Below are 15,250 nucleotides of genomic sequence, written 5' to 3' on the forward strand. Positions count from 1 at the left end.
ACATACAAGATGCAAAGAAAATAAAGAAAAGGCTCACATGTTAGGTTCTACCTTCAGCAGCTTCATTAAACATTTTCACTAAACATTTTAAATGACAGCCACCCTTTTTTGTATCAAACCTCCTCCTCTACTACCTCCACCTCTTCCCCCTACTCATTCATTTAGTAGCAACACACTACTCGCTTCCCCTTAGCGAGACAGCAGCAGAATCTTTCACTTTCCAACCCACTTCATTTCCTTCAATTACCTCAGCACTATCAACCAGAGAGAGAGAGAGAGAGAGAGAGAGAGAGAGAGAAAGAAAGAGAGGGCGGATGAGCAAGTGAGAGAGAGAGCGAGAGAGAGAGAGAGAGAGCGAGAGAGAGAGGGCGGACGAGAGAGAGAGAGAGAGAGAGAGATAGAGAGAGAGAGCGAGAGAGAGAGAATGGCAGAGGCTGCAGTGCTAATACTAATTAAACAGAGCTGAAGCAGGGAACACAGGGTCAGCACCAGAGTTATTCTGAATAAAAGATGACTGCTTTTTTTTGTTGCTATCCTAGACAAGACTGGCTGTTTCTTCTTCCCTCCCTGAAGCAAACTTTGGTACTGCGTACAGCAAAGACAAAATAAAAGGCGTCACGAGTCATTTTTACTCATTGACAAACACTTGTCGAAGCTCATCAAGCGCCTGTTTTTGTAAATGGCCCTCTCGTTTGTGCACGACTCTTCTACCCTCAAACCAAATAATACAGAGAAAAACAGTCAGCCTTCCACTCCCCCCACAAATAATAATAATTATTATTATTTATTTCTTAGCAGACGCCCTTATCCAGGGTGACTTACAATTGTTACAAGAAATCACATTATTTTTACATACAATTACCCATTTATACAGTTGGGTTTTTACTGGAGCAATCTAGGTAAAGTACCTTGCTCAAGGGTACAGCAGCAGTGTCCCCCACCAGGGATTGAACCCACGACCCTCCGGTCAAGAGTCCAGAGCCCTAACCACTACTCCACACTGCTGCCCCGCATCAAATGCATCACTTTGGAGACCTAGTATAGATTCATCCTTCTGGATTCTGTTCAGTGTTGTAGATGTAGGGAACACTGCATTCTGCTTCTAAAAACAGATACAGTAAGACTGACCTATAAAGATGCAAACTGCTGATTCATTTAGATTAATTTACAGTAAAACAATATACAAAGTAGTACTGTAGCTTATTTTTTCCCCCCAAACCACTTTTCCCCTTTTAACCACACTCCTTTAATTTGTAAAGGAGTTTTACAGAGCCAGTGTAATTGTACAAGGCACATGTTGTAATTGCTGTGTGTTTCCAAAACACAATCCGTGACTCATGAGGTCCACTAATCGTCAGAGGAATCTTATGCAAGAGTACAATGGCCTGGAATGCCAGCGCATTAGAAGTGTACTTTATTGAAGACTAGTGTTTTAAAACTCAACCCCTCCTCGCCTCTGTTGAGTGGAGCGTGAACGAAGCTTTGTGAACGCTGTCTATCTACAGCACTTACAAGGGAGAGCTTTCAGTTGGGAAATTCCTTTCGCAGTTGACAAGTTGAAAAAATACATGGGGATTAAGTCAAGTTTCAGTAGCGTGGAAAACAAAACACAATAACCATACAGCACTGAAAAGCCCTTTTCTATAAAGAAAGTAATAACATTCTTAAAAGGGATACCATATGATAATATTTATTTATTACCGGTTTAATATCCGCTCCGTGTATGTGTGTCCCATTGTTCTGAATCGTCTTTTGTTGCTTGTGCTGAGATCACTGTTCAGCATGCTTACTAACCATCCTCTTTCAATCACCAGTCTGCATCTAAGAACTACGACTAAGATGCACAGTTTCTGAAGTGAGGGGGCGTGAAACCTGACCGTGCAGTGTAAGGGTCAGTCCTGCCAGAAACCCAATGCCATATTAGAATGAGTTCATTGCAGCAACTGGCCAGTGGTGCAGAATGCACATTATCTTTCTTGTTCTTTAGTTTTCACTTACATTAATACCCACCAGGATGTATTTACTCATATTTGTGACAGCTATTGTGCAACTTGTCCACTAGGGACAGCCCTCCCATTATAAAAATATATTATATTACAACATTTCCATCTCAGCAATAGTATTCCCAGTTGAAAAATAAATACCATTGGAACAGCTTTGCTTATTTTAAATGGTTCAAAAATTCATATTTTTATATGGTGTGAGCAAACATTGGTTTAATTAAGTTAATTAAAATGACTGATTTTTAGTTCATGAATCAAAATCAAACCACTATTAAGTTTGTGTTCTTAACTGCTCAGAAATGGTCGGACATGCCCCTTGTTCTGTCTCGCTACTCATGTGAGGCTGAATTTATATTGAACTGCAAATAACTGTGGGCTATTCTCAGAGGCTCAGAGACTCGAATGTTGAATTGCACACAACACTGTACAGCAATAGGGCACAACATATTGCTCCACTAGTGAAAAAACATTGAGCATTAATGGGTTAACAATATAGTGAAAGGACTTGAATCCCAGTGTGAAATGTAACCCCTGCCAGAATAAAAAAAAAATGAACTGAAAACACTAAGCAAGCACCAAGCAAGAAGCAAATAAGGACAAAGAGCCTGTCATACTCTGCAGCAGCTTGTTAAACAGAAATGCCTGGAGGGTTTCCTCAAGTTATGCTGAGCCTGTAGCCTCCCTGTGGCCAAAAAAACACATTACCATCTCAGGCTGGTATGGATTAAAGACCACAGGCATTACTCTACACAGAGCAGAGTTACACTATCCTTTCTACAGTGACCGGAGAGACACGGGAGTAACATACAGGGCCAAATAAATAAACAACGGAACAATGAATTATGACAGGAGCAAAAGTCGGTTTCAAAGCTCTTTTCAAAATGGCCGCTCTAGTGCACTGATAGTGTAAGGATTATTGTCCACATTGTCAAACGGGTAACACAGCAATAACGATCCATGATATGGTACGGAACAAAAAAGCCAGAGCACTTTTTTAAATTTTAAAATCACTCTTCCTGCAGTTATTTAGATGGCAGAGCTCAAAACCCAGTGCACTACAGCGGCCATTTTGAAAACAGCTTCGAAACAGACTTTAATGTTATAAGTGTAAAACGTTGTCAGGATGTTAACAATGAAAAGAAAAATTACAGGTACGTTATTTAAAAGTTGTAGCAACACGTGGGGACGTATAACGCTATATTTGTCGGAAACCCGCTACTTACTCTTTAAGCCTGATTATAATTCAAGAGCAAGTGAAACGGCATTATGGGTAAAACAGGAGCCACTGACTTCATGCCTTACTACCAGTTATGTGCTATGAAAGGTTGCATTAAAAAATGACCAACGGTCATCAAGTTACTAAAACACATAATGGCTCCGATGCAAGTTAGTGTGTAACAGCGACTGGCAACAAGAGCCTGAAAGAGCATTCCACGTGTTCGGAACATTACCCTTTTTTCATGCATGTCAGATGTCATGCATAACCTTTGAATTATTGGTTTTGCTGTAAGATAGGCGTGTGCATGAGCTCCCAGGGAGCTTGACCGGTAGGGTTTGCTGTAGCTTGATTAGGAGTAACAGTCTGTGTTGATCTGGTTTTCCTAACCCGCGGGAGCAGCAGAGACAATGCAATTCTCCCTGCACAATCCCCAGCATAGACCGACCGCCAGCTTCACACAGCCAGGATGCAACTCCGTGCTCCTTGACTGCACGACTCCTCTGCTCCCCACTTGTTTTACCAGGGGATCCACTCGGGAACCAAGCTAAATAGAATTACGATAATAATGATTATCACTGTGTCTACAGCTTGGAATCCATCTCAATACTCCATACCACAGGTCTCATATTTGAGTCAATGAAATGCTCGCAGGGTTTTGCTTGAGTTGAAATGAGCAGCCCAAACCTGCTTTTCTCTTTTCCCTTGATTTGTAGATGGTTTCAGTATGAATCTATTGCAGCCCCCAGCAGGGTAATGACAAGAGTGTTAAAAACACCCAGGTCAGTGCAGAAAGCTAGGTGTGAAACGCATTTTAAATTTTTAAGTGCCTCTGTGGATCCCAGTGACACTCAATCAAACACAGAACATCACTCTAACCAGCGCTCATCCTGGAAATGCCAAAATCAATCATTTCCCTTTTTTTTGCATCTACCTATGGAATTAAAAGTGACAGAAGCAAATTACATAACATGTGTCCTGGGTCTTTGATGCTTGGAGCTGCTGCTGTTTCCTCTAAAAAATAACACTGATGTGCACACACACACACACACACACACACACACACACACACACACACACACAAAAAAGATGCTTCTTCAAAGGGCCACACAGGATCAGAGAAGAGAATCACAGGACTATTCCTTGGAAAGAGTCCAACATCATTCCACAAATACTCCCAGAAGCAGCCTCCTAACCTGTCTGGTCTGGTCTTTATTTATAGAAGCTCAAAAAATACGAAAAAGGAGCGGTGCTCGTAGAAGCAACAAAGGCTGGTCAGGAGGGACGAGAAGCTCTTTGGAAAGCAACTTCCTCTCCAGGAACATAAGTCCCTGTCCCGGACTGTGCATGCAGCTCTTCAATAGCACAAGGTAATGACTTTACAGTGCACATTCAACTCAATACCTTACACTTACTCCAAACAGTAAACTCTGTTGCACTGCAAATCAAAAGCACTGGATTTATTACCACAGCTATAAATATCAATAATGAATTACAACCTTGTATTCTGAATCTCAAGATCACAGATCAGATAATGTCACTGCTCCGTTCCAGTGATGATAATAAGCCAATCCAATCATCAACATATTTTAAGGTATAAAAGTATCACAATAATCCTCACAGTGCTCAGCCCAAAACCAAGCAAATCGAATGCAATGTATTACTGTTTGCAAATCATCCTGGATAGACTACATTACAGATAAATGACTATCATATCATTTTCAGATGTGCCATGCAATAGACAATAAATACTGCATGTTGGGTGGGCAGAGGGGTTAGTTTTTTAAGAACCTTTTCCTGATAGACAACTGAAACCACACCACCAGCTCTCCAAAATCCATGTACTGCATCTTGTCAGAAGCTCTGGTGTATTTATAAACAGAAGGTGTTTCACACAGTGCATTCCAGAGCTCCCAAGAGGAAGGTATGACCTGGAGCCAGCAGGTATCACTGACTTGTTTGGTGGCTCTCAGGTGTTCCCCACCCCATTCACAGGTGCGGACAGCTTGCCAAGCGGCTTCTGTTAAACAGTTCAGTTTCAGAAGTTTTTTAGGTTCTTTTTAAAGTCTGTGGATTAATTATTTGCTAAATTGCACAGTGGGTTTGGTGATGTGTACTGCTCTGCACTAGGAGTTTTATTGGAGGGAACCAAACTCATTTGTAAACGGAGCAATTTTACCAGAATTAGGAGCTGCTCTTATCTTTCACTTGCATCATGTTTATCAGCTGCCATGGTCTCCCTTTGATAAATCCTATGAAGGTGGCTAAGTAATCCAAAGTTACTTCCTTGTTAAATAGCTGGCAAAAATGGGAGTGCAGTATACCGGTTCTCTTCATCCAATAGCAAACAAGTAAATTATTTAGACATCAGACCACCTAGCAGTTGAGTATTATAACAGGTCACAATGCAATTTCCTTCTTCCAGCAATCACTATCTCCATGGCGACCTGGTAGCAGCTATTCGCAGGGTAATTGAAATGTAAGTGGTAGTTCTTAGACATTCTGCTCACCCTGTTTTCGTCGTAAATGATCTGCACCAGACTGCGATGCTTGGCTTCACCTGGCGGGGGAGAAATTGGCTGCTCAGGTTCTTGGGGTTTGGCCACTTCCTCTTCAAACTGTTGCTGTAATATAAAAATGCAAAGGAGGGGTTAAAGGTGTTAGGCACTGGCACTATTTCAAACACTCTTTTTCATTATTATTTTAAGGGAGGTTTGACAGACTCGCTGGTTATTCATTCAGTGACTATTTTACCATTTGCCAGAGACAGTTACATAAAATCATTACCACACCTAAAATCAAAATTAGTCAAAAGAAAAAAATGCAAAATGAAACAATCTTGAGCTTTTCAGAACAGGAAGCTCAACTGTAAACCATTTCCTACGAGACGCCTATGGAAAGTGATAACAGCTTGGGACAGTCAAAACAAAACCACACAGACACACAAACTCATTTCAACGGCAATCAATTACTGTACACTGCTTGACAAATACAGGCAGTCTGCATTTCAACTCCTATATGCAACACACAGCACACCGCAGACAAGAATATACATGTAGCTGAATGTCTCCGTTATACTGTATGTTTGTATGAACAGTAGGTCAGACATCTGTCTGTAAATATAAAGTGTTGCTAGAAAAGGTGTGTATACTGTAGATGACTGTTAAAAGGGAACTTGCCAATATACCTAAACACAATAAAAAAACATGAGGCAAGTCATAACGTTCAATGCTGTTGTGGCGATTATGAAGAACTAGACAAAGCAAATCAACCTGGCTGACCTCGGGATAAGGGATCAGAATAACCTTCAGATGCTGGCAAAATTTTCTAAAACAAAACCAAAATAATATATCTTTAATATTTACAGATGGGCACTGTAAAGTAAACGGCCATAAACAAGTATTTTTATAGCACTGCTTATTCAGATTCTGTGCCTGTCCCCACAGTAGAGTAATCAAGACCCCTGTGAGAGTCACGCAAAACGCTTTGAAAGAAAATGAAGCACCTATAAACTCAATAGCACTTGAGTCACAGCTTCAAATGTGAAGTGAAACTGACTCGAAGATGATGACGAGACCTACGGAGCGTTCTCACACCAAACAGAGACAGCATGGCTTCTCTGAAACCTGGCTCCCTTCTCGTTTTCACCAATTAAAAAACAGCAGGTTTAATACATTAATAATTATGCTGCAAGCAGTTAACCAATGCAAAACGTTTACAATATTTACTGTAGGTAATAGTGTATTTAAAATTATTGCATTAGTCATTTGGTTTCATCTTAAAAAAAAAAAAAAAGAAAAAAAACCTGTCTAACAAGACTGGTGGGGGTTTCAGTCAGGCCTTCAACCAACGCACTGTCCCAGGTTGCTATAGAAACTGCACTGGATTAAGGTCCTTGCTGAAGTAGCTCTTGATACAGGGAGTACATCGTTTGGCAGACAAAATGAAACTAAACTAAACGGATCTGTCTTTGTATTTTAAGTTAGGCTTTTGTCTGGTTCTCTGAAAGAACCTCTCTGAATGCAAGCATTTATCAAATGCTCTTTTTCAATTTCTATAGAATTCCCACTTCCCGCTATTAATGCAAACTAAGCCTAACGTATTTCTATGTGTAGCTCATAACTGTGGAGGAGTCAGAAAGAGCTGAATTTAAATGCCATGAAAATATGAAATACGAGCATGTATACAGCTAAGGTTTTCACGTTTCCAAACAGGTTTTTATTAAATAAAAACATTATCATGCATGTCCTCTTCAGCCTTCAGCTCAAGCACTGTGGTTCAAACCCAAAAGATTTGCTTGATCACACAGCTATTGATTTTGCGAGAATGCAATTAAACCTCATTTTACCCTCAAATTTAATATGGAGCAACCCCACCATGAAATGGTCAGGTGTCGACCTCACTTGTACTGTTGCCAAGGGAACATGCAATATATATGAAAAGTCTTGTCAATATGGAAAGTCTATGCAGGTACATTGCAGTACTTTCTAGATTACAGCCAGCAGGTATCACTAGATTACAAGGTGGTGAATGAATCAGTCAGTGTGGAGATATGTCATAATGTGCATTTTGGGCTAGAGAACTGCAAAGTAAAAACAAAAAAATGTAATCATCTTAACAATTCACCTACACGCCTGAACTGGCCAAGCCAAGGCAGTTTTTTTTTTTTATATTACCTACCTGTTTTAAATAGGATTTGAAATCCTGCCAAGAGTTCAGGGGAGGTTAAATGGCCAAACAAATGAACGAGGAGTCTGTCTTGTACTAGGTGTGTCTAGAAGCCTCTTAAAAGGGCACACCCACCCAACACAGGTCTCTTTCTTTTGCCCAAAAGACATTCTGTCATTTCATTCTGCAAACATGTAACTTGACACTGCGATCAAGTTACCAATTCAGCCTTTGTTTTGTAGAATATAAATGTCAATGTTTACAGTAGCTCTGTTTTATGCCTGTGTGATCCAGCGAAGTTTAATTGGAAGCACTGGTAGTGACTATAAAGGTCTATCCTGTGCCACTGTATGAGAAGAAGTCCTGTAAAAAAAGAAGGGGATTCCATAACGAGTTACCTAGACTATTTGAGTTATTGCGTTACGACTTTACTGACAATCAAACCATTATAGGATGCTAGTAATAGAGAACGTTAAGAGGTAAACGAAGCGAGCCGACGCCAGTGGCAAAGGTAGTTCCAGCTGTAATCACACGGTGCAATAACCTACAATTAATAAATTGCCAGGTGAGATTTTTCCAACCCACTAGTCATGAAACAAGAACTCTACCTGGGATAGCTCTTTGTTCTCTTTGAAATGATAAACCTGACCTTGGCAGGGCCAAGCAGCTAAACAGCATTGCTGTGTAAAATTAATTAAAAGGAGAGGCAATAATAACAAATCAAAACCAAAAAAAGCACAGGCTTGAAGCTGCCATATTCAAACCACACAGTCCTCCGACTGCAGCCTATAATGACAACGACGGCCATGTGATCTGCATAGTGATCTGATCCACTCCAGGTTTTATAGTATATAGGGTCCCCTTTATCACTGCTTTTTTTACTCCACTGTGCTGTCTGCACTGTTTTTGTGAATAGGAAAGTTTAAACCTATATTGGAAAATCAGCTTTTCAGTATTAAGATCCGCCACGGTTTAGAATCATCAAAACAGAATCCCTGCCAATGTCAAAACTACTACTGGCTATGAGCCTTAACCAGTCTAAGCTTGCCATGATAAGGCAAGTCTTTTCTATTGTACAGTATGTTATTGGAGTGAGTGGCCCAGAACACCTACATCTGCTACTCTGTACAGTGACATTCTCCACATTACAATACCCAGTGGATTGAGCCTTGGAGAGCTGGTACTGACAGGGAGCGATCTTAAGATTGTTTGCATGAAAGGGGCTGGTCGAGTGGTCTGAAAGGAGAGGGCCACAAAGAGAAAATTTACTGCGTCTTGGAATTCATTTCTTTTCTCTATTTCTGCATTGTTTGGGGTGCGTCATGCTCAGCGCCACAGGTAATTGCTGCCGTTGCATCTCCAAAGCTGTGTTCCTATTACCCATCCAAGCAAAATACATTTACTGAGCTCTCCTGCTACCTCCCTCTGCATAATATTTGCAGCAACCAAAAGCATGGGGTACCAGAGTTCCCAGAAACAGATGGCACATACTTCCTGACTGTGTTGCTGCCATTAACTCTCATACTGTAGGTAGTTTCCACTCCATAGCTAATGAGCAGGATAATACAGGCATTAACACCTCCACTTGTTTAGAGTAATTTAGTAAGTGATGCGCTAACCTGCTATCAGCAAGTAATGTAAAAGTGTGACGGGTATACAGATCCACGAATGGTTAAAATAGGCAGATAACTGAATAACGAGAATGAGAATGAAATGGACGGTATACACGTGCAGTATACAAAACTTAATGGTACAGAATACCCTGAATAGGGGTACACAAACAAACATGTGTGTTTTGAAGAGGTTTACAAAGTCGACCCGGGAGATCTTCGGATTTAAACTCACTTCTCCCTCCAAAGATCGGTCGTCACCAGCTGTGATCAATCTGTTTTAGCCAAGCTACAATGCTCTTTCGCAGGCCTGCCAAATGGGCTTATGAGTAGGCTGCAGTTTATGAAGAATCCTGCAGCTTATACTTTAACTAAAACCAGGGCTGGCTTTTATAAGGGTTTTCATCTTGTATAGAGAAATGACAAAGGACTGTACGGGAGTAACGGAGGTAAAAAAACAAACCTTAGTTCTAAGTATTCATTGCCGTTGCTGTAGCTCTAACTCATTCAGGGCTTATGTTTGTGCATGCTTCGTCTGCAAATGCATTTCATTATCTCTAGGAGCTCGTCCAAGGACCTTCACAAAGCGCCCAGGATTGAAGAGCTGAAAGGAACGCTCCAGGATTGAAGAGCTGAAAGTAACGCTCCAGGATTGAAGAGCTGAAAGGAACGCTCCTGGATTGAAGAGCTGAAAGGAACGCTCCAGGATTGAAGAGCTGAAAGGAACGCTCCAGGATTGAAGAGCTGAAAGGAACGCTCCAGGATTGAAGAGCTGAAAGGAACGCTCCAGGATTGAAGAGCTGAAAGGAACGCTCCAGGATTGAAGAGCTGAAAGGAACGCTCCAGGATTGAAGAGCTGAAAGGAACGCTCCAGGATTGAAGAGCTGAAAGGAACGCTCCAGGATTGAAGAGCTGAAAGGAACGCTCCAGGATTGAAGAGCTGAAAGGAACGCTCCAGGATTGAAGAGCTGAAAGGAACGCTCCAGGATTGAAGAGCTGAAAGGAACGCTCCAGGACTGAAGAGCTGAAAGGATCGCTCCAGCTGTATCTCTGCTTCCCGTTGCCATGCTGCTGACGAAGGACCCTCAGGTTAGCTCTTCAAGAGGTGGCATGAAAAGCAGAAACACCACAATGATGGTCTCAGGATGTTTCGGTACCTGTATCCATTTGAAAGCCGGCTTTGTTACATTTTTCAGACTGTGTGCCCAGTTAATAATACCACTCACATTTCTTTGTGAATCAAAAGAATGTATGGAGACAATACTTTGATATAAATACCATGTGACTCCTAGAGCTATGCAACTGCAATTTGGGAGCTTGCAGGTTATGTGAAAAAATAAATTCAAAAGGCAATCACTGCCAACATTTTCTTAAAACACTGGTTTTAAGATGCCAGCTGATAGCAGGAAACTGAACTCAAGATGGAAACATTTTGGAAACTGAAACAGAACACCTTGTAAAAGAAAGTTCCTACTGACCTGGCTAACTTCCAATACATAGGCTAAATGAATAAATAAATAAAGACCCATTGTCATATTTAAAAACAAAAATCCCCCTATCCCTACAAGTAACGGCAGGAAATCTCCCATTGCAGTATGCACAAAAAAACATCAAATGTAAGGGGCTCTAATTGAGTGTTTAGCTCTCAATCCAGGTGTTCTTCCAAGACTCCATGTCATTGATAGGTGTTCAACTTGCTTCTAACACGCTCACTCCAGGTGTAGCTAGTAACCTAATCACACTATCATGAATGAGCATGGGTGCTTAGCAAATGGTGCTTTCTGCTTCAGTGACCCAGAGCCTGGAGGGTAGCCTCTAATGCTTCATTCTGTTTTCATACAGAATCACTGAGATTAAACCCATTTCCCTGGTTAAATCAACCATGTTCCACATTTTGGTAAAATGCAGATGTATTCCCCAGCCTCATATCCCTCTGCCGTTTCTAACTGCTCCAGGTGTTTTGGTTCCAAGAGCGAAAAACAAAGGAAAATGCCATCGAAGGGGCGTTTCATTTTCTTTGGCATCGGAAACTACTCTAAACCATTCCCTAAGCCTCCTTCCCCCCCTCCGCCCCCACCTCCCGTATAATGAGCAACAGAAAACAGGTGTCTTTGATTTATGAAACCATACCGTGAAAAACTGCCAAGTGCAGGAAGGAGAGAGGGAGAGAGGCAGGCTGTGTCCACCACTGCAAGCAGCCCATTAATAAGGATGTTGCTGCGGAATGCAGTTTTCTAAAACATGACGTGGCTCTCGGCCAAGAGGGAGAATGCGAGTGGTTTAACAGCCTGAAACGTAGCCTTACTCTCCTACCCTTCTGGGATGCTTCTCTTGCTTTCATTTTTACATTTTGTAACCTATTTTCTGAAATGAGAAAGAGCTGTGTGGATGTGGTTGTGGAAGGGTTTCAAACGTTGCTATCAAAATAAACTGCTCCACTTACTAAAAGCATTTGTACAGAAGACAAATGTCCAGCACTAAAGTATGGACTCACTTGGGATTAGTGCTCCATTCTGTCGTGTTTTTTTTTCCATATACTGTTTCAAAAAAACAAAAACTGCACACATGCCCCAATAATATTGTAACTAGATAAAAGAAACACCCACCACAGGGCCTAAAGGAACTGAGATCCAGTGTTGTCAGAACAGCATTCAAGGCTGTATGAGCCACACATATGACTACCTTACAGTCTTGTCTAATAACAAGCTTACATTCTAGATTGATTTAATAAAGTGACTGGTCCCAAATGCACAGCATTGTGGCTAAATACAAGCAAATCCCTGGCGATTCGACTCCACTGACCTGCTTCTTCCTGAGTTTGGAGATCTGCTGCTCCACCATAGTGATCTCGCGGTCCACTCTGTCCATGTTCTGGATCAGTTCCTCCTTGGAGAAGCGGGCTGGTACCAGGTCCAGCTCCCCCTCCAGCTGGGCAGGGCTTACCGGGGAGACGGGCTCCAGTTTACCTATCCCACCGCCACGCTCCTGAGGGAAGAAAAAAGTGACGCGTTATCAAGAGGCAAAAGCGAGGGCAGTGCTCAGATCTGGAGATTGTGAGCAAGGCGTACAAACATAGAACACTCAAGCAGTCAAGCAGATAAATGTGTATATTATATCTTATGCTAACAGTCACACTAAATATCAATGTACTGGATTCATTTTTTTTTTTTTTTTTTTTTTTTTTAATCCTGTGGTTCCCCCCCCAATTAAAAGGCCCTCTTCCCACTCCCAGAGGACTGTATTTCAGTGACTCACTCCAGATGGACTCTTGTCAAACTAACATGAGCCGACAACAGGTGGGCCCTTCCGTTTCGTTAATCCTGAAAGCCTCCCTCTCAGGACCCCTTCTCTCTACACCAGCTACCGCAGAACGCCTCACCCTGCCCCTCCCCCTCACTGTCAAGGACTCCAACACGTTCTCTGTGTCTGGGGGCCAGCTGTTGAACTCCAGGGACCTGCGCCTCAGCCGGGCTAATCATTAATTTACTATTTTATTTGCCCACGGAAATACTACAGACCGCGGAGGTTAAGCGAGTTGCTGCAAGTGTAATAGCTTGTTTGCCCTGTGCCCATTCTATGTGAGGGGACCTCGTGGAAGGACGTAGGTCAAGGTACGGTGGCAATTGTCACGAAAACCTGGTCAAAAACATAACTACATAATATCAGAACTTACAATGTGCTGTTTTTTTCTTTTTAAAACTGTTAAGTAAATGCAGGTGAAGCCATTTGAGGCTGTATCATAAGCCTAATGAGTCACTCCTGATTTTAAATTATAAGCATCCTTGAAGACAAGGTTCATATTAAAACCTGAAATGGACTTAAACTGCTGAGAAACTGCGAGTCTGACCAGTGACACCGAAATGTGATAATATTTAATATCAAGCCTGTAAACTGTGAGTGGTTCCATAAACTGGTACTGTATATACACATTTGAGATGGAATCTTGTATTATACTTGTACTGTAGTTCATAAATATGAAACAGGTGTATAGTTTTATTCAGGGGCATTGTTTAAAATGCTGAAGCCTCAAGTTCTTCTTTACCTGAACTATCTTAGTTAAAATGGACTGCTGCACGGAGCAAAGAGATTCAGTAAGAAGATGGGGGATTGCCAAGGATATGAGCACTTGTCAGACCATTCTTCCAGGAAGCTTCCAAAGGACATCCAGACCTTTAGCCAGAATTATTCTAGCTTACCATTCCCACAAGCACTGTAGGATGCATTTGATTTAGCATATTTAGCTTGTAATTGTAAATGCATGAAATTAAAATCAATCCCACTGATCTGTCGAGCAGAGACTTGCAGCTCGATAAACTTGAACTGAACAGGTCAAGTTACTGCGCTCAAGCCAATGTGCCTTCAGTGCTCTAGTCTTACCTGTACGCGAGTGAATACAGAAATCACAAAACACATTCAAAGCATTAAGGGGTGTGAAACAACATCACATTCAAACCAAGATAATTTTTTTTTTCTTTTTTAAATAGTAAGAAGCTCAAAATGTATATTTTCATGTCCTTTTTTAAACAGTGCTTTTACCTTGCTCTTGTTATTTTTCTAGTCATTCTTGACTTTGTTTATTGCTGTTTGTAGTTTGCTTTGCAAGCAGTTAAAGAGTTTATTTTCTTTTCCCCCCCACAAGGCAAACTACTGAGCATACAAACTGAAAAACTGAGTTCTAAAGACTTCTGAGAACAATATAAATGTGTTAAGCTGAAGGAACATGAGGCCACTTTGTGGCTTGGAACTTGGTTTCAGGCCACTGTATGGCACACCAGGGGAGACTTGGGGGTTTGATACAGCAAAGTTGCCTCAAACCAGGTCTCCCGGTCTCCTGAAACCAGGTTTCAAGCCGTTGTTCCTGAAAAAGTGGCTTCATGTTCCCTCAGCTTTACATACAGTACTGTGCGTGAAAATGTAGACTTCCCTGATGAAGGAGAAAGTGGCAATGTTTCTTTAAAGACAGGCTTCGCTCTACACAGGAAATGTATCGACACATTATATTCTCGTCTAGGAGGGAATATATTCGACAGCCTTTGTTAAAGGAAATCCTCACTGGTTTGGCTGCTTTCTGAAGATGGCTTTTCTGTTGTCTCCCACTCCCTTTCCTGAAAGTCATTTTATTCAATTATGAACGAACAGGGATTTTCTTTTACTGTCATTTTAAAACTTCTGAAATACGACTCACTCAGATAAAAGGACGTAATAATGCTTGCCTACAGCACCTCACCTTGAACGATGAGAGGCTTTAGCAATCTCACAGAAACTTTAGGGATTTTAGAAAAACATTTCCAATGACTAAATAAGAAAAAATGCATTATTTATGTCTAGTTTTATTACCACAGCCAGCACAATCTTCACAGTTCATACACAATACAAGAATGCCTTCCTCTGATAAAGTATGTGGGTGTCCGCTTCTCTTGTAGACTGAATTGCCTGCATGTTTTTTCTCAGCTCTTTAGAAGCAGATGGATTACTGCCATGCAAGTATTTTTCTCTTGGACGATGAAAGGTCTTGACCTTGCATTATTTTTAGTCCTTAAAAAGGTTGGTACAAAGCAATTTCTGTTTCAATACTGGGTAATACATTTAGCATTTGCTTGCTCTGAAGTCTGGATTTGTATTTAATTTCTTTTTAACTAATTTCTTCACTTTATCGTCCTGCCTTATACAGAAAAATTGTACATGTGCTAAGTTGTGGATCTGGGCTGGAGACCCACAGTGAGTTCAGAGCTGCATTGGCCTTTGTGCTGTTA

General features: G+C 41.3%; 1 protein-coding gene across 10 annotated transcripts in view; it reads right to left on the bottom strand.

Moving 5' to 3' along the window:
* Window positions 1–15,250, bottom strand: part of LOC117426165 (nuclear receptor corepressor 2-like) — a 127,824-nt gene that overhangs the window by 65,686 nt on the left and 46,888 nt on the right. For all 10 annotated transcript variants that reach the window (XM_059033094.1, XM_059033091.1, XM_059033093.1 and 7 more), the window contains exons 5-6: window positions 12,300–12,482; window positions 5,730–5,843 (exon numbers count right to left, since the gene is read on the bottom strand). In XM_059033094.1, the coding sequence (XP_058889077.1) occupies window positions 5,730–5,843; window positions 12,300–12,482 (297 nt within the window). The remainder of the gene's footprint in view (window positions 1–5,729; window positions 5,844–12,299; window positions 12,483–15,250) is intronic.

Source organism: Acipenser ruthenus, chromosome 11 (assembly GCF_902713425.1).
Source record: "Acipenser ruthenus chromosome 11, fAciRut3.2 maternal haplotype, whole genome shotgun sequence".
NCBI classification, from domain to species: Eukaryota; Metazoa; Chordata; class Actinopteri; order Acipenseriformes; family Acipenseridae; genus Acipenser; species Acipenser ruthenus.